Genomic DNA, 24,149 nt, shown 5'->3' with positions numbered 1-24,149 from the left:
TCCCACGCGGGGACGGCGCAGCCCGCTCCGCGGGTGGGGGCGAGGACCGGGGGGTGCGTGCGCGGGGGGGGGGGACCCCGGGAGCGCGCTCGCGGGCGGCGCGGGCGGCGCGGGTCCCCTCCGGCCCCCGCCCCCTCGCGGGGCCGGCCGGGCCGCTCCTCCCCTGGGTGGGTCCGGGCTCCTTTTCGGGGCCGGGAGATTTGCATAGAGGAAACTGGCCGCGGTGGCCGCGGCGGGGGAGCGGCGGCGGCGGCGGCGGCGAGGGGGGCGTGCGCCGCGATCGGGATCGGCGGCGGCGGCTCCGAGGCCGAGTCCCCGCTTCCCGGCAGACCCACAACCCACGCGTGGACCATGAGCCCCGGGGAGCGCGCGGGCGGCGGCGGCGGCGGCGGCCGGGACGACGCGCGCAAGGGCGGCCCGGCGGGGGGCGGCGGGGGGCGCCCGGCCACGGCGGCGGCGTCGGCGGGCAGCGCGCTGTGCCTGCTGCTGTCGGTGGGCTCGGCCGCCGCCTGCCTGCTGCTGGGGGTCCAGGCGGCCGCGCTGCAGGGCCGGGTGGCGGCGCTCGAGGAGGAGCGCGAGCTGCTGCGCCGCGCGGGGCCGCCGGGCACCCCGGCCGCCTGGGCCGAGCCGCACCTGGAGCGCCTGCTGCGCGAGGTGAGGGGCGCGGGGCTCCCGCGGGTCCGGCTCGAGGGGTGGGGGTGGGGTCCGCCCGGGGCTGTCCCCTCCTCTCCCCCCCCCATCCACCCCCCCCCCCCATCGGGGAGTCGTCTCCACGGGCTGGGCGCACACGAACGCCGCCCCACCCGGACTGGCTGGCGGGGCTGGGGATGGAGGGGTGCTGGCCCCCCGCTCGCTCTCACTTCGGGGTCCCGGGACGCGGGTAAACCCAGCCAGGAGGGTGGCTGGGAGTTCTCCAAGGGGGGCGTGGGGGGGATAGTGAAGAGCCAGGGCGCGGTGACAGTCCCGGGAGCCAGGGCCCCGGGCTGCGTGATCCACCCCCCCCACCCCCCCCACCCCCCCCCCCCCCGATCCCGGGGTGCCCCGGGGCCTGGACTCGCGCAGCCCTCGTTGGGGCTCAGGGAGGGTGGTTAGGAAGCAGCTCCGGGCCCCCAGGCAGCCCAGGCCGGGTGGGCACGCAGGGCAACCCCGGGCGGGGTGAAGGGACCGGGACAGGTTTGGTGTGATGGGCGGAAGGACGCCTGCATGCTGGTTTCCATGTGAGAGGCAGGGGGCGCGGGTTGTTTGTTGATGGGGTGCTAGGAGGCTCCGGGGGCGCTTTTAATTACAACGATTTTGTTATTATTATTAAGGTGTTGGGGTGGCCGTGACGGAAACCAGGTGATGAGTTACAGCCCTTTTGGGGGACGACAGTGTCAGATCTTCCTTTCCTTTGCCGGGTGCCGGTGTGGCTCAACGCCTGTCATCCTCGCTACTCGGGGGCCGGCTGAGATCTGAGGATCCATTGCAGTTGGAAGCCAGGGGAGAAAAGTCCGTGAGACTCTGATCTCCAGTGAATCACAGAAAGCTGGAGGTGGAGCTGTGGTCCGAGTGGTTGGGCGAGCGCCAGCCTTGAGCCTTCGCTCCCCCCTCCCCTCCCAGTCTCCCCCTCTCTCCCCTGCCCACAAGCTGCATCGTTCCTTTTCTTAAACTTGCCACTGTATCTTCAGAGCAAGGAGCCACATTTAGGATACCTCAAAGCTCATTATGTTGGGCAGAAACTTCATGTTTTGGGCTCCTGCCCTAGACCTGGGACTGGCTCAGTGAACTGACGGCCCTCCTCCTGACTTTGCTGCCTCCTCTGCCTAAGTTCTCCTCCTCCTCCTCCTCCTCCTCCTCCTCCTCCTCCTCCTCCTCCTCCTCCTCCTCCTCCTCCTCCTCCTCCTCCTCCTCCTCCTCCTCCTCCTCCTCCTCCTCCTCCTCTCCCTCTTTCCTCCTTCTTTTTCCTCCTCTTCCTTTTTCCTTCTTTCCTTTCTCTCCCTGTATTAGTGCTTGGACCAAGGGCCTCGTGTTCTTGTTCAGCCTTTACACCCACCGCTGGTGCTCTGCCACTTGAACCATGCCTCCAGTTCCTTCCCTCCTCCTCTTGATGACAAAGGGAAAATTGAGAGCCCAGAGGTTCTCACTTTTTGTAATCTGCTGTGCCCTTCAACATGCCTCTCCCTGGCTCACCAGGGCTCAGTGTCTAAGGTCTGTATTGCCCATAAAGCAGCCCCTTTCCCTGACTCCTGTGGGAGTCAGAGCTGGCCAGTACCATTGGGACCTGGCTTAGGGTGTGCGTTTCTGCCTCTGATGAGAAGACATCACTTTCCCAGGGCACCGGTGGGTTCCTGCTAGCTACAATTCATTTTCTTATAAATACTACTGGATGGGGAATGTACACAGCTGGCTGAGAGGAGAGGGTGTGGGAGGCCGGTAATTAGCTCTAAATGGATGTGTAGATACTTTTTCCAACTGACTAGATTCTGGACAAATATATACTGAGCTGAATGTCTCTTAGGAAAGAGCGTGTTGCACTTGAACACATTTTCCAGTTCTGAAATTGGAGCCGAGAAAGTTGTGGGTTAGGCGCCTGCAGTTTGTCCTCTGCCCAACTAACCCACTTTTGGAGTATCAGAGGCAGAGACCGTGTCCAAATTAAAGAAAAGAAATTCTTGCCAACTACATACATAACTTTCATGTCAGGAGAAAAAAAAATACATGAGCCAACAAAAGCCATGGCTGATGGGGACCTACTCTCCCTGTTCCCTTGGGAACAGCACTGACATAAATTTTTCTGGGACTGGTTGTTGTGCCTGATAATGTAGAAGCTACAGAGGCTACAGAAGAAAAGGAATATTCATGCCATCCATGGTTGTCAGACCCTTCCTGTGACACCAAAGGGAAGAGGTGGATTTTTTTCAAAGGTAAAAAGAAAAAAAATCAGAATTTTCTACAATAGGAAACACCTGACCTTTTGCTGTGACAGTGCTTTAAATAGACTGCATCCACTCCTCCACCACTTCGCTTCTAGTTAGTGTGTTACAAAAAGCTTAGACATTATAGTGCAAAGCTTTCATACTACAGTAAGAAAAAAGTTTAATGCAAGGATTAATGAAATATTTAGTTGTATTCAGAGGAGACTATTGTGAGCTTACAATGGATTTATTGTTGTTGCTGGCCTTCTGTTGTCCAGACCAATCAGTTTGAAACCAAGAAAGGCCCAGAGATTCAGATAAAATACAAGTGCTTTCCTTCCTTCCCATCAACTATGAGTATTGGTTATTGTCAAACCAGGACAGACAAATGGACCCTTTCCAGCCTCTGTGGTAGTCAGCTCTCAGCCGTCTATTTTAATAATGATCCTATTTTAAAATCCCCTGCAAAACTGGATGTGTGGAGTAAATCATAGCTGAATTTGTTTCGTTGACATTTCCTGGCTCCTAAACCAACAAAAAAGTTTCCTTCCAATTACTTCCTGGCATGCTTACTTTTCTTGCTCCACTCTTTTCTTGCCTTTAAACCATTTCTTTATAATGCTGTAGTTTGGGAGAGCTTTGTAATAATAGCAACATATTTACAAGAAGCCAATTGTTGGGGTGTTCCTATAAAAACATTTTTGGAATTGTTGAATTGGAGTTGAAGATTTGAGGCATGGCTAGCTCCTGAAGTTGGGGACTGTTCAAACTGGAGGTAGAGCAGGGTAAATACATGGCAGTTGCTTCTTTTTTGTTCTTTCTCTTTGTCCTTCCCCTTCTCCTTTTTGTTGTGCAGGTCCTGGGGCTTGAACTCAAGGACTAGGGGCTGTCTCTGAGCTTTGCTCATTCAAGGCTAGTGTGGTACTACTTCAGTTACAGCTCTACTTCTGGCTTTTTCGGTGGTTAACTAGAGATAGAAGTTTCATGGGCCTTTTTTTTGTGTGTGTGAGTCCTGGGGCTGGAACTCAGGGCCTGAGCACTGTCCCTGGCTGCTTTTTGCTCAAGGCCTTTTCTGTTTATGTGGTGCTGAGGAATAGAACCCAGGGCTTCCTGCATGCTAGGCAAGCACTCTTGCCACTAGGCCACATTCCCAGCCCCTTTCATGGGCTTTTATGCCAGGCTGTTTTTGAACCATGGTCTCAGCCTCCTGAGTAGGTGTGAGCCACCAGTGACCAGCTGCTGCTGGTCCCCCTTCTCCCCATCTCCCCCTTCTCCCCCTCTCCTCCCCCCTCCTCTCCTCCTCCTTTTTAGCAGACAGAGAAAGTTTATTTGAAAGAAAAAGAAAAGCATCAAATGGAAAACAGGCAAAGACTCTCCCTGGAAAGGGACCTGAAAAGATGAGTCCAGTGGAGTCCCCTTGGAAGGAGGTTTTTGTACTTGGCTCCTCCCCTATCTCCTCTCCTGGGCTTTGGGCTGATTGCTTGATGGCTTTTGCATGCGCCACCTTGGCTTTCTTCCTTGGTTGAGCAGACACCCAGAGCACTGTGGGAAAAAGTGTTCAAGTGCAAACCCAGGGCAATATGAGATCTCAGCACCAGCATTTGGGCGGGGAACCCAGGGCATTGTGGGAAGAAGCTGCATTTGAGCGGAAACCCGGGACATTATGGGAATACGAAGCATTTGAGCAGGAACCCAAAGCTTTATGAGAAGCAGCGTTCAAGTGGGAACCCAGGGCATTGTGGGAAGAAGCAGCATTTGAGCGGGAGCCAAGGGCATTGTGGGAAGAAGCTTATAGGCGGGAACCCAGGGCATTGTGGGAAGAAGCAGCATTTGAGCGGGAACCCAGAGCATTGTGGGAAGAAGCAGCATTTGAGCGGGAACCCAGAGCATTGTGGGAAGAAGCAGCATTTGAGCGGAAACCCGGGGCATCGTGGGAAGAAGCAGCATTTGAGCGGGAGCCCAGGGCATTGTGGGAAAAAGCTTATAGGCGGGGGCCCAGGGCATTGTGGGAAGAAGCAGCATTTGAGCGGGAGCCCAGGGCATTGTGGGAAGAAGCTTTTAGGCGGGAACTCAGGTCAGTAGGAGAAGCGGCTCTGGGCGGGCGAGAACCCAGAGCCACATGGGAAGCAGCAGTGAAGCCGGAACCCAGGGCATGATGGGAAGAGGGAGTCTTTGAGCAGGAACCTAAGACATTTCCAGGAGCCAGAAGCGCCATGATGGCCCCCATATCATCTGCCTCGTGTTAGCTACGCCCTTTTTTTATCGCCCTCTACCGGACAGCTCTTCTTTCTCTCTTCCATTCCCATCTCTTGCATCTCTTCCATCTCTTGCGACTGTTCCAAGCGACTTTCTGCAGCCTAGGTAGGATGCTCCGGCAAGGTTTATTATTATTATTTATTTTTATTTTTTTAGAGGGATGGGACATAGTTTGTGGGCTGTTCCAGTAGACCACAGTGTAACTCTGGAGGAGAGTTTATATGAGGCTCCTCTTTTTGTGACCATGTGTTCCTTGAAGGACTCCAGTCTAGAAGAAGCAAACTGAACAAGCAGGTTGGCAGTGCAGGGGCCAAAATATTAGCAGAATGATGATTATCTGATAGGGGTTCCCAGAAAAGGTAGCTGCCAGGACAACCAGGACCCCGTCCGTGCTTGAGGCTCTTATCTACCCATGAGCCTTTGAGATCGGCCTTGCTGTGGAAACTATCTTCCAAGCACTTCAGCTTCCTGAGCTCAACTTCTTCCTTTCTAGTATGGTGGTACAATACAGCAAAGAAGCAACCTAGGTTGGTGTCAGGCTCTGGATATGGTTTGCCCTTGGATCTTTTTTTTTTTTTTTGGCCAGTCCTGGGCCTTGGACTCAGGGCCTGAGCACTGTCCCTGGCTTCTTTTTGCTCAAGGCTAGCACTCTGCCACTTGAGCCACAGCGCCGCTTCTGGCCGTTTTCTGTATATGTGGTGCTGGGGAATCGAACCTAGGGCCTCGTGTATCCGAGGCAGGCACTCTTGCCACTAGGCTATATCCCCAGCCCTGCCCTTGGATCTTTTAAGGGAGGAGCCTAGCACAGGGTCCTTAGGTCAATTATGGGCATGCTCTTGGAAGGGATTGTAGAACTTGGGGTCTGTTTTGCATTGTGATTTTTATGTTGTGGCCTTGAGCAGAGGCCAGAGCAATGGGGTCTTCCGGTCTTGGATTTTCAGCCTCCAAATCCATGAGCTAAATAAACCTTTCTTCATTGGGGGGTGGGGTGGGGGAGGGAAGCCTGCCTCTGATATTTCATTACAGTAATAGGAAACAGACCGGTACAGTCAGGTAATTGCTTTTGGTGGAAGGTAATGGGATGAATTATCTCACATCATAAGAGAAGTGCAGAAGACATCCAGCAGACACTGGCTTAGTTCAGTGACTTGGCCACACCTGGGTGCCAGACAACTGATATTTCTCTTGTCCTTTCTAAGATGGATCTTGTCATAAGAGGATGATACAGCTCCAAATATTCATATTAACTAGCATAGGGGAGAAAGGCAGCAAAATGAGCTGTCTTTTTGTGGGATGTCTTCTCTTCTGTGTAAACCTGGGAGAGAAATTGCTCAGCTTCGTTCAGCAGTATTCCCTTGTATCCATCTGCCAGAATTAGGTCACATGGTCACCCCGACCCTTTCATTGCTGAGGTGGTGAAGGCCGACAAGGAGGCTTTGGCCAAGTTTGATTCATCCCCTGGGGCTGGGCGCATTGCCACCAGACTAGAATCAGGGCTTTGTTAGGAGGGAAGGCTGGGAAATGGCTACTGTGGAACGACTCACATTGTCAGCCAGGTGCCATAGAATGTCACTGCTGTCACTAAAGGGGAGAATGGAGTAGGGGTGGTTAACTGCTGGAGTGTCACAGTTTTCATGCCCATGTTCTCTTTCCACATTGCTCCACACTTGGGAACTGTCCAACCACAAGACTGCTGGTTCTTACAACCCTGCTGTCCACATCCGGCTCTGCCTCCAGCCTGAGATGATGAAGGGCGACTTGCTATGTTTGAGATTCTCTGCATAAGCCTGTTCTTTGCAGTTGCATTAGTTAATTTTCAGTTATTATAATGATATATCAGAGGCTAGACCTTTATAGAGAAAGAGGCTTGTTTTGCTCATAGTTTTGGTGTTGAAAAGCCCCCAAAACTTGGCACTAGCTCTCGTGAGGGCCCCCTGGCTACCTTGCAACATGACAGGCGGTATGACAGTGGCAGGAGCAGGTGCAGGAGGATACAAACCATCGTATGGTGAGATGGGAAACCAGAGTGGAGGCCCCATGAGATACTGCCATCTATTCCAAGGGCAAGTCTTCCAGTGACTTGAGGAACTCTCACTAGGCCCTGCTTCTTTTTATTTATTTATTGCTTTTAATTGTTATTATAAGGATGATGTACAGAGAGGTTACAGTCACATAAATCAGGTAATAAGTACATTTCTTTTTGGACAGTGTTATCCCTTCCCTCGCTCTTGCCCAGTTTTTCCCTTCCATCCCCACCCACACAAATTATATAGTTTATTTTCAACATAATGTCTTCTGAGTACCACTGATGGATTTGTTCACCCTATGTCCCTCCATTTTTGTACCCCAACTTGTCCCCTGAAGACAGAAAAATGAACAAACAAGACAAAAAGAAAAAAAGAAGCAAAAACCCTCTTGTTTCCATTTCCTGGAGTTCATTTTGATAAATATTATTTTATATGATCAGAGGCACAGAAACGTTGTTCCTCCCCTAAGAGTATCCTCCTTTTGTCTCACTGTGTGTGAATGCCTAGCATCCTGTGTAATTTGTCGTGTATTTTAGATCTAGCTTCTGCTAGACTCTACTTCTTAAAGGTCCCAACACCCCTTAACATGGCCACAAGGGGCACCAAGCTTCCAACACACATACCTTCAAGGGGCAGACCCCCATGCAAAATGTGGCAGTAGTTCATGGTCTTTTCCCCTTGTCTGGATGCCATTCTGATCCCACGGTGACTGAGTGTCCCCCAGACTCTACCAGTTCAACCACAACCCCAGTCCCTTTTGCATTTTTTTTCAAATACAGTCTTGTGCTAACTTTCCCTTTCCCCTTTCTCCTACGTCTGCCCTCCTGTATAGCTGGGATTATTGATGTGCACCACCATACTAGGCCTCCTCAGAATTTATTCAAACTGTGATTGGTTGAATCAGTGAACTCAGAATCACAGAGAACCGATTGTGTTGGGAAATAGAGTATCTTGGCTGTCTTCCCTGCTTTTTTCTTTCTATATAGTATTTCAAACATATGGTGATTTAACACAATGAATGTTACTGATGATCCCACTACTCTAAAACAAGGACTATTGAATATTTGCATAATCTCTTGCTGTCTTTGTCCATGGACAAGGTCCAGGTTGACACTCAGTTAATTTTACCTACAGGGTACATGTTGTCTATATTGTGTTTTGATGTTTTCAACTTTCCCTTAAAAAAAGCATTTTCCCCCCAGGGGATATATGATCTTTATGGTCATGTTAAAGGACCTACATAGCATCTGATCCAGAAAACCTGCATCCAGCTATCAATGAGACATTTCGGCCTTTGCTTTTGCTGCTAGTGCAGATGTGACTGGCTTTGTATTTGTGGGGAAAGTCTCCTACATCTGCTTTTCTTTGGAATGTGGAGTAAGTAATATTAGAGCATCCAGCTGTAGCTGGTGAATTTCTCCTCTTCTGATCTTCTAAAACCATTGTATTAATGTGAGCCGGGCTTCAACTTTGATGATGTGCAAAGTTGAAGATTTCATTCATCTCATTTTGTTGTTGTTGAATTTGTCATTGTTGAAAGCAAAAATAACTTTTTTGATGGGGAAAAGTCCCTTTCTGAAAAGGAAAAAAAAAGTCAAGATTTCACTCCAGAATCAGGCTCATTTGGTGGCTCAGCCAAGAGGCCTCTCTGGAATGGTGCTGGCTGGTGCCAGGCCCCAGTCCCAGGTGGGACTGGTAAACACTATGACTTTAAATTCTGTGAATGATTGGAACTGGGTTCCAGAATAGTCTCTGAGGCCACACACACATCCTTCAGCCCTTGCTCCATTCTCTTTCCCCCATGTGGAGAGTCAGAATTCATCTTCAATTGTTAACATAAACACTTAGAAAACATCCCTGCCTCATGTCTGGGAACATACATATTTCCGGACTTAGCACGGAGTCATTGGGAGAGAAAAAAAAAATTAGGTTTGCAGATGGAATTTGAAAGAAAGTCACGTCAGGGTTCCCCCAGAGGCAGTGGGGGAGATGAATGACGGGGGTGGGGGGGGGGATGTGTATGTTGCATATGTATTTATCTTTTTTTTTTTTTTTTTTGGCCAGTCCTGAGGTTTGAACTCTGGGCCTGGGCATTGTCACAGAGCTTTTGTGCTTAAAGCTAGTGCTCTACCACTTGAGCTGCAGCTCTATTTCCAGTGTGTGTGTGTGTGTGTGTGTGTGTGTGTGTGTGTGTGTGTGTGTGTGTGTGTGGTGTGTGTTTAATTGGAGATAAGATTGGAGATAAGACTCTCATGGACTTTTCTGCCCTGGGCTGGCTTTGAACCTGGATCCTCAAATCTCATCCTCCTGAGTAGCTAGGATGGTAAGTGTGACCATGGGTGCTTGGCTGGGCAAGGGTTATAATGCTTGCCTCATGAGGTTTCTGTGGAAGTAACCAGGGATGTGTGCTAAGTGCCCAGTGTATTGGGCACACTATTAAAGGGCTGGGTTTTTTTTTTTCCAGAATGCCTTCTTTGCTGAACCTAGAAGGAATATCTTTGTTGGCTAATTGAAAAGGAAGATACATGGTTGGCCTTAAGATCTTTAGCTGAGTATAATGGCACATGCTTGTAATTCCAGCACTCAGGAGGCTGAGGCAGGAGGATCCCCCACTTAAGGCCAACCTGGGCTACACAGCAAAACTCTGTGTCAAAATCAAACAGAAAAGATTCTTTAGCCCTGGGATTCTGTCATCCTATTCAATGCATATCATGTAGATGCTGGCCTGGATGCCTCACACTTGAATTCCCAGTTACTTGTGAGGTAGAGCACAAAAAGGTTGTGGTTCAAGGGCAACCTGGATAGAAGCTAGTGAGACCCCATTGCAGCCAACAAGCTGGGCATAGTAGCCCACACCTGTTAGCTAAGCCGAATGTTTAGGCATAGATAGTGGGAATGGTGGTTTGAGACAAACTCAGGCAAACACATGAGATCTTATTTAAAAAATTACCTAAAGCAAAAAAGGGCTGTGGCATGGTTCAAGTGTAGCAGGCATGAGGCTCCAAGTTCAAACCCCATTACTACCTCCCACCTACCAACCCCCAAAGTTGTTCACTCACATTTATCCTGAGTTAAAGGGAAAAGAACCTGGAAGTTTGGCTCAAGTGATAGATCATTTTTACAGCAAGTACAAAGCCCTAAGTTCAAATCCCAGTACCACTAAAAAAAGAAAAAGAAAGAAAGAAAAGAAATGTGACTTGGTTGTTGAAGGAAAGCCAATACAAAATTAACTTCATCATATTTTTTGTTTGCTTGAGCAGTATGAGATTTCCCACTTAATCAAAAAATTCATGTTTTTGACCAAAATAAAAGTCAGACTAGTCATGAAAATAATGATTTGTATTTGTCATTGTGAAAGAGTATACCGACACCTCATCAATTTGCTTTCATTAGGAAGTTAGTCAGTCTGTTTTCATGATTTATGAAAAATGGCATAGATACTCCTGGATGATTGTGATTAACCTGGCAAATTAGAGACTTCACACATCTGCTTCCATTCACGCTGGTTAAAAAAAAAAGAAGAAGAAGAAGAAGATTTATTTTCCTGATGTAGCCATGAAATCCAGGGCATTGGGCGGGGCAGGGGTGCTTTCAAACTTCTAAAACTGAATTTGTTTCCAATTTTGAGTTGTGAAACAAATCATACACCAATTAGAATGGATTCTGCTGTTTTTATTTTATTTTTTTTTGTGCCAGTACTGGGGCTTGAACTCAGGGCCTTGTGCTCTTGCTTAAGCTTTTTCTCTCAAGGTTGGAGCTCTGCCACTTGAGTCATACCTTAACTTCTGACTTTTTTTGTGGTTAATTGGAGATAAAAGTCTTACAGACTTTCCTGCCCAGGCTGGCTTCAAATATTGATCCTCAGATCTCAATCTGCAGAGTAACTGGGATCACTCTGAGATGTGAGTCACCCGTGCTCATTCTAGTATTTTTAAACAATTTAAATAAAAGCTATTCAACTGTGGCTCTCCAGGAAGGACCACAGAGAAAGCAGGGCTGTTCATTTCTTTCTGGGTGCTTTTTGTGTGCTGTAACTCTCGACTCCAGCTTGGTTTTGGACTCCAGTTCTGGTGCCATCAAACAAAGGGGAGGTTCCCATGAGGGCAGCTGAGACTAATTGCATGAGCGTGGGCCAGTGTGAGCATGTGTGTGCGTGAGTGTTTGCCCATGTACATACATGCCAGCATGTGAACACATGGATAGTTGGATGAGCACATGAATGCTTACATGTATGATGGTCAGCAATTTAGCACATTTTCATATGCAGACATGTGTGTAGGAGTGTACACATGTATGCATCTGTATGTAATGGTGTGTACCCAAAAGCATGCATGCATATGACTGAGCAGTTGTCCACATGTGGATATATACTTGTGTTTGAATGTGTAGACATGAGCGTGCATGGGTATGTACATGAGTACCTGCCTGCATGCGTGGAAGCAATTTTGCGTGTGCACATGCTCATTTATATATGCAAACACGCATGTGCTTGCACACACAGCAAGTTCTATAGGAATCGAAGTGAGACTTTGTAGCCAGTCCCTGCTTATTGTCTCATCATGGAAGTTTCTCTCCCCATTTCCCCTGAAGGCTGACCTTCATGACTGACACAGTGGGCTTTAGGGTTGGAAGATAGGGTTTCAATCCGGGTCTCTTAGTAAACCCACCAGTGTCTGGGGAAAAACTGACTGGCTCATCTTAGTATCTGCCTCACCCTCAGGGAGCTTCTGTAAGGATAAAATTGTGGTAAAAACTTCCTAGGTCTACCTTGGCACAGCATGGCAGAGCCACAGGTTCCCTTCTGACCCCATGCTCTGCCTTGCTAATCCTGGCCAAGACTTGGTAGCATCTCTCTCTCTCTTTGTCTCTTTCTCTCATCAGTTGCCCAGTTTGAACTCAGGGCCTGGGCTCTATCCTTGAGCTTTTGTACTCAAGACTAGCTAGCATGCTATCATTTTGAGCCACAGTGCCACAGCTGGTTTTCTGGTGCTTCATTGGAGATAAGAGTCTTACGGACTTTCCTGCTCTGGCTGGCTTTGAACTTTGATCCTCAGATTTCAACCTTCTGAGTAGCTGGGATTATAGGCATGAACCACTGGTGCCTGGCTCTAGTCTGTCCTTGAGGATGGCAGTCCTGCTGGCCTAGGACCTCTCACAGGACCAGATTTTACCTTAATTATTGCTCTGAAGGTCCTGTCTCCAAACCCAGCCTAGCTTGAGCCACAGTCAGGACTTCAGCCTATGATTGAGCTTTTCAGAGGGACATCAGCCCAACCCATTCTCTCAAATTCAGGCTTCACACCTTAGGGGAAATTCTAAACATTATGGTCAGGACCAAGAGAGGAGGCTAGGGTCGGCCAGATGCCTAGGGATTGCATCAGAGTGGACAGCTGGGCCTGTGGAGAAACCCCTGGGTGTGTTATGTGCGAGGCTTGTCCCCAGTATGGCAAGAACTAGGATGAGAACTGTACCCCCGACTTCTCCCCCTGCAGTGGGGCTGTTGATTAGATTTCTTTCTCTCAAACCAGTGTGGCAAACTCTAGCAGGCCTGTTCTGATAGGAAGTGACAGATGCCTTTGAAAAATAATGAATAGGAACACAAATTAAGGATTACTGAAGAATCACATTTTGTTTGTAGAGTAACCCTTTCAAAACAAGCTAATGTATTTGAGCCGAGACCCTTCAGGAAATCTGTGTGCTGATGTGGTTTGGAAGAGAGACACTCAGTGGGCTCATGGGAGTCACTGATTAAACCCACATTCCTTGCAGAAAAGTTGTTACGTAGCTCCTGCCAAGTGCCTAGGCTAGGCTGGATGTGCTCACATTTTGTCTTTGCCATGGGCCTGTGGGGGAGGTTGCTACCTGGCACCAAGGTGAAGTCTGAGACTGAATGGAACCCCAGGACACTTGCTTCATCTAATGCCCAACCCTAAGGCCGGGGAAAGCCTTTAAAAAAAAAAAAAGATGGACAGACAGACAGACGACAGACAGACATTTGGTAAACTTGACCTACACTGAAGTCCACATAATTAAGCCATACAGCCGGATAAATGTTGACACCGTATACATTTGTGGAACGTCCCACAATGTAGAATCTCGACAGTGAACATAAATCTGCCACCCTGGGAAGTTTCTTCCTGCTTCCTTCCTTCCATCACTCCCTGCCTATGGCCACTGCTGTCTGTTAATGTTGATTGTCTTTCAGCTTTTAGAACTTTTGTTTGTTTGTTTGTTTGTTTGTTTGTTTGTTTGTGTGATGTCCTGGGGCTTAAACTCAGGGACTAGGCTCTGTCCTTCGCTTTTTAAGCTTAAAGCTACTGCTCTACCACTTGAGCCACACCTCCACTTCCTGGCTTTTAGATTGCTAACTGGAGAAAAGAGTCTCAACAGACTTTCCTGCCTGGACTAGGTTTGATCTCAGTCTCCAGAGTAGCTAGGATTACAGGGGTGAGCTACCTGTGCCTGACTGAGTGATGGATTTGTTTAATCAAGTGACTTTTCTCCTCATTACATGGAGCCTAGTTATTTCTATTGGGGTACTGGATATTTTTTGGAAACTTGTAGGCTCTTTATCAAATTCATGACCTGTGTGTGTGTGTGTGTGTGTGTGTGATGTCACAGTGCTGCAGTTGCTGCAGTCGCTGCTGGCCAGTGGTTTGGGGGACAAGTGGAGATGGAGTCACGGAAGAAGAGGGGTCCCCGGGCGAGATAGACTCCAGAGACCAGACTCGAGGTGCAGATCTAGTTTATTGAGCAGTTTCAAAGCCTATGTAGGCAAGTTACCCAGTATATGATGTAATCAACAGCCAATAGGTAACAGACGCCTGTACTTAGGGACTCTTTTGAATAGGGACTTTCCAGGAGGTGCAGGCCTGGGGCGGAGCCAACTCATGCCTTAATGCCCATTGGGTTTGCCCACGAGCATGTAGTGACTCTGCTGTTTGCAGCAGAGTTCCGGGCATACGTGGCTTTACGCCGATAGCCGCTAGCTCCCCTGGGGCGGTCCCCACATCGCAGGTTAGTTACTTTGAAGTACACATGGCTTATGACGGGTGCACAGTCAGAGAGAGAAGTCACCAGGTAAATTTGTTGGCAATACTCCGAGTCAATTTTGACTTTGACTGGGATTCAACCATTAGAGTTTATGCTTTGATGAGAGGCTCAGACCTGTGGGTTGTGACAAATGCACAGTTAATGATGGCCTCCTAGGACACACAGTCCATCATCTCCAGGCTTCTCCACTGACTCCTTATCTTCAGTTCCCTCCACCCTCCCCACCTTTCCCAAATGCTCACTTCCTTCTGTCCTACAGTTTTGGTAGGGCCTGGTTTCTATAGCAACTTCGACTTTTTGTTTTTGGTAGAAAATTGCTTGGAAGCAGAGGTTGCTTTTGTGACTAGAGTTGGCTGATACTAGGATTTGAGTTCATTCCTGAGACTTCCATCTCTTAAGTCTCAGTTTTCCAATATCTGAATAGATTTTTAATAGTTTCTAACTCTTGGGAATTACTGAGAGAAATAGATATTAACTGTTGGAATGGTACCTGCCACAGGAGAAGTCAGGGTTGTTTTTGTTTGTTTGTGTTTTGTTTTGTTTTTCAGAAGTTTGAACTCACGTCTCACAATGTCTGATCTTAATCAGCCTGGATCATGATCTTCCTACCCTTGCCTCCCACATAGCTGGGCTTACAGGTGTACCATCACACTTGCCTTATTGGTTGAGATGGGGGTGGGGGAGTCACAAGAACTTTTTCCTGAGGCTGGCCTCAAAAAAGCAATCCTCTCAGTTATTGCTTCCAAAGTGCCTGTGATTATAGGAGTAAGCCACTACACCTGGCCCGAGTAGTCAGACCTTGAATAGCTAAGATTAGAATTCACTACCTGAGTAGCTGGGACTATAGGTGCTCAACCACACTGGCTTAATCTTAAGTGATTTATTTTTCTTGAATGCTAATCAAAATCATTTGAGGATGTGACCAGACATCTGAGGAGTGTCTAACAGTGCTCTAACCAGCCATTACTAAACTTATCTGATGACATTTTGAAAACCTGAACTTTCCCTGATTCTTCAGTTTCCTTAAAGAACTTACCCCTCCTCCCCTCCAACCTCTCCCCACCAAAAAACCCCCAAACTTCCAGATCTTCTTTTTCTCTTTCTTCTGGACAGAAACGGCCCCTCCCCCTCCTAGATGATTCTTCTTTTTTCAGCAGAAACTCATCCTTTATTTACTTTTTGAGGAAAGACTTGTTTGCATATGTAAAACCAGGGCCATGTTGTTTGCAGATGCTGGGGTCCTGCCAGATATTGAATATAAAATTAGTTGAAGCTTCTAAATCATTCTACAAACCTGGACTCAATAGTTTCTAAAATTTATTTTTCTTTCTTCTTTTTTCTTGTTAAAGAAAAGTCTAAAGATGCTGAGATTGGCTTTCCAATTTGGACATTTTACTTAGAGTTCACAGTGTCCAAGTTTCAAAGCCACAGAGAGCGAGGGTCTAGGAGCTGGGGGAAGCCAGATGATCAGGAGATAAAAGTTCAGATTCATCACCAACTTAGAAAACACAAATGCAGACATGGAGTTTAAAATGACCAAACAACAACCCTTATTACCAAGCTGGGCACTGGGGGCTCATGCCTACAATCCTAGCTACTCAAAAAGCTGAGATCTAAGGTTCAAAGCAAGCCAGGACAGAAAGCCCATGAGACCTTTATCTCCAATTAAACACCAAAAATCCAGCAGTAGAGCTACAGTTCAAGTGATAGATCACTAACCTTGAGCAAAAATCGCCAGGGGAGAGTACCAGGCTCTGAGTTCAAACCCCAGAACCAGCACAAAAATTTTCTAAAAAGAACTCCAGTAATGCATTCCCATAGTGGCCTTAAGGTCACGGTTTCCTTCCTAGTCCTTCCTTTCAGTGTCAGCTGGAGGTAGCTTGGAAGCCATTGTGTTCCCTATCAGGGTTTGATAAAGCCCCCTGACTGTATCGACAAAAGGGCAGGAAGTGATAGCCATGTTAAAAGATCCTTGTTGACAGCTCTGCGTACTTTGCTTTAAGTCAAGGAAATCACCACATCCTCAGTCTGGTCTAGCACTGATAGACAGATTATAGCTTCTTACAGCTTCAGCTGGCCAGAACCAGAAGGTTGGAGTCTTTCACCAAGCCCATTCTGAAACCTGTTGTTATATCATCTGCAAATACAGCTGCGAAAAAGGTTGAGTTCAGAGGAGTGGGCATCCTTGACCTGTTCCCACCAGACCTTGGCCTCAGGGGTCTGGGTCTAGCCTATTAGTGGGGGGGAGGGTGAAGGATAGGGTGCTTTGCTGTTGCCTTTTTTTTTTTTTTTTTTAATGCACCAGTGCTAAGGCTTGAACTCTGGGCCGTCCTTTATCTTTTTCATTCAAGGCTAGGGCTCTGCTACTTGAGCCACACCTTCACACTTCAGCCAATTTTTTTTGGTGGTTCATTGGAGATGAGTCTCATGGGCTTTCCTGCCTGGGCTGGCTTTGGATCACAATCCTCCAATCTCAGCCTCTTGAGTAGCTAAGGCTCAGTATTGGGGTGCCCCTCTCCCCCTAAAGCAGAGATTGAAAATTACTTCTTAGCCTGAAGGGCACAGCTCACTGATAGAACATATATACTAAGCATGTGTGAAGTTCTGTATCCATAGATGCCCCCTAAATAAAGCAAATCAAAATACCTTATGTGTTCTTGCTAGGACTTGGTCCTGGCTGTTGTTGTTATTTTGTTTTGGTTTGGGGTTGTTTTTTTTTTTTTACAATGGACAAATCACTTTAGTCCTTCGTACATGTGGGGATTATGAATGAATTTCTTCTTTTATGCAAGCTTGGATCCTATCCCCTATAAGCAGAGACCTATAATTGAAGCCTCCAAAGTTTCTGGGTCTATGGTGATAGCTGAAAGGCAGAGCACAAATGGAGTATCTAAGAGGCCCTGGGTTCACTTCCCATCATAAAAGTTGCCCTAGGGGTCAAAATGGAGCCTGAGAGTAACAGACTTGTCTCTAGGAGTTATCACTGTAAGTGTATGTGTGAATTTGAATTGTACTTCTCGGTAACTCTTTTCCTCTTTCCTCTTATCTAGCACAGGCTGGGCATGTGTAAATACTCCGGTTAAATTGCACTGAATTGCATTATCCAGGCCAAGGATCCCCACTAGAAAAAAAGAAAGGAAATACGATGTCATCAAGGGCAAATTAAACCAGAGCCTTCGCATCCAAGGCCATGAGTTGGGAGAGGCTGTGGGGCTCCCTGAGTGTTGATGGGGTGAACTTGTGAGTCCAGAGAGCTGTCACAAGGAGGAGGGGCAGTTTTGATTTATCCTACCCTGGCCTTTCGGGTCATAGCTCTGGTTATGCCTGGCTGGCTGGCAGGATGCCCATTCGTTGCTTCTAACTCTTGGGGTTGTGTTTAAACATGTTGCAACACAACACTAACCATCACCTCATCAGGCATTGTTTGAGGCTTATTTTGCTTTTCCTCTCCTTAGAAAAATTGCCTATAGAATTTAATGACATTTCCAGAAATGTTCTGAAAAAAAAAAAGCCACTACTATTGGAGACCATTCAGATTTTTTTTGTGTGGGGCCAGTGTGGGGGCTTGAACACAGGTCCTCCTCTTTCCATTGGCTCCAGCTTTTTGCTGGTTAATTGGAGAAAAAGAGTCTCATGGGTTTTTCTGCCTGGGCTAACTTTGAACCGTGATCCTCAGATCTCAGCCTCCTAAGTAGACAGGATTACAGGTATGAGCGACCAGTGCCCAGCAGATAGGTTTGTTTGTTTTTCTATTTTTTTTCTAGTTGTACCTTCCTGTATTCTGAAACTCATCCATATATATATATTTTCTTCTTCCTTTCTTTCTTGGGTCAGAAGTTGGATGGAATTGTCAAGGTCCGGACTGTTCGAGAAGCCCCATCAGAGTGTGTCTGCCCCCCAGGTAAGCTGAGAGTTCTTTTCTTCAGTGGCTTCTGATGTCAGTGGGTGGGGCTGTTCATGCTGTCTGCTCTTAGCGTCTCCAGACCTGCGAGAGGATGGCTTTGTGTTTCAGCCTGTAGCATGGAGGACTGTTAAGGGCCTTCCTCTCATTAGCTAGAGACTTAGCAAGCTGAACTGACTTGATTGATTGGCTGTACTGAGAGAGGGACAAAGAGCCGATTAAGATGATTTAGGATGAAGGCACTGGTTTTAACACTGTAGGTGGCAGTCTCCTTCAACTGGTTTTTTGTTGTTGTTGTTGTTGTTGTTATTGTTTTTGCTTTTATTTCTTTTGATGTAGGTGGAGGAAGAGACCAGAAAACTCAAGTCTCGATTTTGCAAATGATTGGCTCTCTCTTGTGTTTTTCTGGTGTGGCTCAGAAATGCCAGGAATAAAGCCAGAATTTGTTGATTCCTGACCCATATAGCTCAAATGCAGATTTATCTAACATCTTCTGGTTGTCTTTGGGGAACTTTATATGGACCATGACTGAACATTTGGTGGTGAACTCTACTGGTATTTGCAAGGTTGGAATAACTCTTGCTCAGGATAATGTGTGGTACCAGTGGGTGAGTGAAATAGTTGTAATGTGGCTCAGCGGTTCTGGCATGCTGAAGGAGATGGCTTTGGTTATCTGTTCCCAGAGCATGGGAACAGAATACAGTGTCCCTTGTCCTCACTGTCATTCCTATTAGCCAAGATGCTGGCCATGTCCCGGCCCACTTCAGTGGGTCCTGAGACTAAGCTCAGTGATGATTACCAGTCCAAGCCTGAGCTATTCCATGGCAAAGGCTGATCTCATGGTGGGAAGGGTCAATTTCTGGGACCCAGTGGGAGAGGATTTTCTGGCTGAGTTCTAGCTAGAACCACTGATGAGAGGAAGAAGGATGTGACAAATATGACACCATGAGCAGGTTAGAAAATGAATTGCAGTTTACGTGGGGGAAATTCAGATCTGTAAATGTATTTCTGGATGAGCTACAGAAGGGTCAAATGGGAATGATCCATCTTTTCCTTGGCTTCCTGAGTGTTGAGTTAGATATTCAGCCACTCTCCACATCATGGCATCCACTTTGACAGATGTTGGCTTTTAACCACCTTGGATTCTGCCATTTGGGGATTCGTGGTATTGGCAAAAAGTTGAATTCATGTTGAACACGTGCAGACTTTTTTCTTTGTTGTGACTTCCTGAAAACTGCAGTTTGCATTGTAGATATTATAAATAATGTAGAGACTATTGAATTCTGTGGGAGAAGGATGGATTATAGTCAAATGTAACCTCTTTTCGTGTTGGGGACTTGGATAGCTGTGGATTTTGGTTCTGTGAATATATGTATGTGTGTGCACACATGCCTGTGTGTATGCTTGTACGTGTGTGTGTATGTGTGTGTGTGTGTTGGGTAAGGAGAACTGGATAGAAGCAATGTCCCACAGATGCCAAGGGACACCTGGACATTCATGTGATTTATGTGTTGTTGTTTTTTAAACTGGAAGTCACAACCTTTCACAAACCATTCACAAACTGCAGTAGATTTGAAACTGGAGTAGAACAAAAAAGCTATTTCTATGTGTAGGTGTGACCTGGGTGGCAGTGTAAAATAAGTTTCTTGCTGTTGGGTTAGTACCAGAATGGTCAAAATCCCAAAGACAGAGACATATGGAGAGAGGAGGAGCGGGTGGTCCAGGGATCCTGAATAAGTCAGAACTTAGATCCAATCTTGGGTCTCTCTTCTAGGCCATAGAGATTCTCTTCTCATTCTCCTTCCTCTTCCCCTTTTCCTTCCCTTCTCTTAATGCTAGGAATCAAACCTAGACCCTCCCTCATACATGCCAGGTAAGTGCTCCACCACTGAGCTCCACCCCTAGCCCACTGGGAGAGCTTTGATCAGAAGTGGAAATAAAGTTGGAGTCAGCCCTGGGCCCATTGGAAGTCATGGGGCAAGCACAAGTTAAAGCAGTGACCCGGAAGCTGTCCTGTGCCCTGTTCTGTGCTCCTCCGTGGCTAGGTGGGGAAGGAAATCCTGAGCTGCTGACCGGAGGGAGTCAGGGAAGAGATGGAGCTGAAAGGCTGCTGGGGAAGTGTGGACAGTTTTGAACACACAATGCATTACACATAGCAAAACATGCGCTAGCTTTTCTGTGTTAGATTTTAGTAGTAAATACCCTAAGTCTAGCTCCTCCCACAGCCAAATTCCGGGCCAAGAATATTTGCCATCGATGGTGATGTAGAAGAAGTAACCTTATCAGTTCAGTAGGTAGCTGAGTTTGTGTCATCCTTTTCATTCCCTCGTGAAGAATCTTTTTTTTTCTTTTTTTAAGATGCAAGCATGGTGCTGGGTACGAGGGACTGAAATAGGACACGACCTCACAGTTTGGCAACTCTTGGGTGTACAGCGGAAAATGCACGATCCCCCCCTCGCAATCTGGCCTCCTGTCCCTCTTGAAGGACCTTTTGTTTTGTTTTGTTTTCCTCAATGGGAATTGTGGGTTTTAGGATTGCAGTGTTCAGGATTTCAACATTCAGGATTTCAGTCTGTGGGGATTATGATCCTGGAAGATTTTGATATTTAGAGATTTAAGATTTGAGAGGAGGGTTTGGTCTTTTGGGGATTTCAACATTCAGGGTGAGGACTTTTAGATCTGTGTCTTATGGCACAATTGAGCTCACGATTATGCTCAGCTTGGGGGTCAGAACCCTTCCAGTCTGTGGAAACACATTGAAACTCCTTGTGCCTGGTCAGGCCAAGGCTGTGTTTTCCAGGAGCTCCTGACTGATTCAGGGGTCATAGTATGTATGGTCTGTGTGACTTGGAAAAGGGCTTGGTGGCCTCAGCAGGACCCTCTGCCCATCTGTGTCCATGCTTGCTCTTTTCTACATATCCTCTCCAGTCTAAGCTCTCACTGAAGACCCCAATCCTTTAGCCATATCGACCCCCCTGCTCTGCTGCCTTTGCCCATTGGGCTGCCACATGCTCCCAGTGTCCAAAGGAGGACAGAGGCCCTTTTCTGCTACTCTTTTCTTCTCGGCAGACTCTGATCAAAAAGCTCCACAGACTTCTGGAGTCTGGAAACTTAGACCACCCTCTGTAGCTTCATCCCCAGTCTGATCTGAGATACGGGCAGATCCCCACCCCAGTTCCTTCCCACGGCCCTAGGAGACAGTGTAATCTATTGTCAGATCCTTGCAGTAGCAGGCAGATAAGCGAGGCCAGGGAGAGGCTGGGCTTCTGTGTGTTGCCTATTGTGAAGGGGCTAGAAGACCAGGCTGGAAGATCATGAGTTCCTGGGCCCAAGTCCATGGTGCGGGTGACTGACAAGGCTGTGTCCTAAGCCAGCTCTGTGACCTCAGTAGAGTGCTTGTCATTGAGTCTTGTACCCTTTGTCTAGAAAATAGTGTAGTAGGTTGAATTGTGTTCTCCTAAAAGATAGATCCAAGTCCTAGTCCTAGTGCCTGAGAAAGTGATCTTATTTGGAAATAGCATCTTGTTTTTTTGTTGTTCCATTACTGAGACATTACCTGAACTCAGAGCCTGAATGTTGTCCCTTAGCTTTTTCACTCAAGGCTAGCACTCTATCGTTTAAGTCACATCTTTACTTTTAGCTTCTTAGTGATAAATTAGAGATAAGAGTCTCACAGGCTTTCCTGACCAGTCTGGCTTCAAACTTCAGTCCTCAGATCTCAGCCTCCTGAGTAGCTAGAATTACAGATATGAGCAACCAGTACCCAGCCAGTAAAGACATTTTGTGAGTGTTCTTAACTGTCCATGCTGTCCAGTGTTGAGACCATGACTAGGTCCATGTGACTATTGAGCCTCTGAGAGTTGGCTTAAGTGACAGAGAAACTGAACTTTACAGTTTATTCCATTTTAATTGAAATCATCATTGTCTGCCTAGTGGCTGTGAAATTGCTCAGCCATGTTTGGAGGTAATGCATGCATACAAATGCTCCTCATCTTAATGATGGTCTGACATTCCCAATCAACCCCATTGTAAGTTAAAAGTATCCCAAATGAGAGATACACTCAGAATCCTTGTATTAGCCACAGTTTGTCAACACTTAACATATAAACTATGTTATAATAAAGTGTGGACTTGCTTGTGTAATTCATCAAAAATTGTGCTGAAAAGCAAAACCAGAGTAGTTGTGTTTATGGATTTTTGCACTATAGTAAGCATTGAAAAATTCTGAGTCAAATTGCCCTCAGTTGGGGACTATTGGTATATCAGTGAATAGCTCCATTGTTTGTATGTTTTTGTTTCTGAAATGGTCTGCTTCAGATCACATATCAGAGAGCAGGTGCTGCCTGCCTTTTGGAGTCAGTCTGGAACCCTCTCATGCTGTTGGGATGTCCTGAGATGTACTTGGCCAGTACCCTGGAAGGGCTTTGGGTATTTTCCTGTTCTGTGACCTTACAGGCCATCCTGCATCTGTTTTGTGTTGAATGGAAGGAAGGCTTTGCTGTATTGGCGTGTTCTCTGACTTCCTGCTGCTTTCACCTGAAATTTGTCATGATCTCTGTTTGTGGGGGGTAGCCAGGCAGGTTGATCCGAAGCTGGCTGTATGGGTGATGTCACACAACCCTGGCCTGCACTGTGCTGTGACCAGTCATGACACACCAGTGTTCTTCCTATGCAAAGGGCAGGGCTAGAACCTCAGAGCCTGAGAGGCCTACATTCAAATCTTTACTCTTTCACTTAATCAGCCACTGGGGGGGAGGGGGAGTCCCATACTGGTGTAAAATTTTACATTCATTCAATCTTTGAAGCACTGAATCAGAATATTTATTAATGCCTGACCACTCTTCATGAAAAAATGTAAAAGAAATTTCAGCATGGGCTGGGAATATGGCCTAGTGGCAAAAGAGCCTGCCTTGTATACATGAAGCCCTGGGTTCGATTCCCCAGCACCACATATATAGAAAACGGCCAGAAGTGGTGCTGTGGCTCAAGTGGCAGAGTGCTAGCCTTGAGCAAAAAGAAGCCAGGGACAGTGCTCAGGCCCTGAGTCCAAGGCCCAGGACTGGCAAAAAAAAAAAAAAAAGAAATTTCAGCATGTCACCTAGTAGCAAGGGGCAAAGGCAGAGCCAGCATCAGGTATGTCTGAGCTCAGGGGCTGTGTATCACCCAGCTATGCAAGCACTGTTTTCAAACAGCCTTTCTTTGGGGTGCTTGCTTCTTGAGAAGGTGGCCACCAGTGGATATAGTCAGGTTCCACCTGTTCATCCTCCCCAGCAGATAGAGCAACACCTTCCTTACTAGCCCCATTGGAGAATGGAGATATTAAGAGTTGAACTGTCCCAAATTTATATGTTGAAGTGCTAACTCCTGGGCCTCAGAATATGACTGTATTAGAGGGCTAGGAATATGGCCTAGTGGTAGAGTGCTCGCCTGGCATACATGAAACCCTGGGTTTGATTCCTCAGCACCACATATGTAGAAAAAGTCAGAAGTGGTGCTGTGGCTCAAGAGGTAGAGTTCTAGCCTTGAGAAAAAGAAGCCAAGGACAGTGCTCAGGCCCTAAGTCCAAGCCCCAGGACTGGAAAAAATACAAAAATGCAAATGACTGTATTAGAGATAAGTATTTAAAGGCATTAATGAGACCATTAGTGGGTCTTCACAAAAAGACATTTGGGGGCTGGGGATATAGCCTAGTGGCAAGAGTGCCTGCCTCGGATACACGAGGCCCTAGGTTCGATTCCCCAGCACCACATATACAGAAAACGGCCAGAAGCGGCGCTGTGGCTCAAGTGGCAGAGTGCTAGCCTTGAGCGGGAAGAAGCCAGGGACAGTGCTCAGGCCCTGAGTCCAAGGCCCACGACTGGCCAAAAAAAAAAAAAAAAAGACATTTGGAACACACATGAGCATGCATGTGTGTGTGCGCGCGCACACACACACACACATACAGACACACACACATACTCAGAACCACATGAAGACACAGGAAGATGACAACCTACAGGCCAAGAGAGAGGCCTAAGA

The 24,149-nt window shown here is 47.3% G+C and overlaps 1 protein-coding gene across 1 annotated transcript in view; it reads left to right on the top strand.

Moving 5' to 3' along the window:
* Window positions 1–351: 351 nt before the first annotated feature.
* Col23a1 (collagen type XXIII alpha 1 chain) overlaps window positions 352–24,149 on the top strand; it is a 192,940-nt gene continuing 169,142 nt past the window's right edge. The window contains exons 1-2 of the mRNA XM_048333849.1: window positions 352–654; window positions 18,065–18,131. Of these exons, the coding sequence (XP_048189806.1) occupies window positions 352–654; window positions 18,065–18,131 (370 nt within the window). The remainder of the gene's footprint in view (window positions 655–18,064; window positions 18,132–24,149) is intronic.

The sequence above is a fragment of the Perognathus longimembris genome, chromosome 25 (assembly GCF_023159225.1).
Source record: "Perognathus longimembris pacificus isolate PPM17 chromosome 25, ASM2315922v1, whole genome shotgun sequence".
Classification (NCBI taxonomy): Eukaryota; Metazoa; Chordata; class Mammalia; order Rodentia; family Heteromyidae; genus Perognathus; species Perognathus longimembris.
The sequence above is the reverse complement of the archived record's forward strand: the minus strand, read 5'-3'. Positions and strand labels throughout refer to the sequence as shown.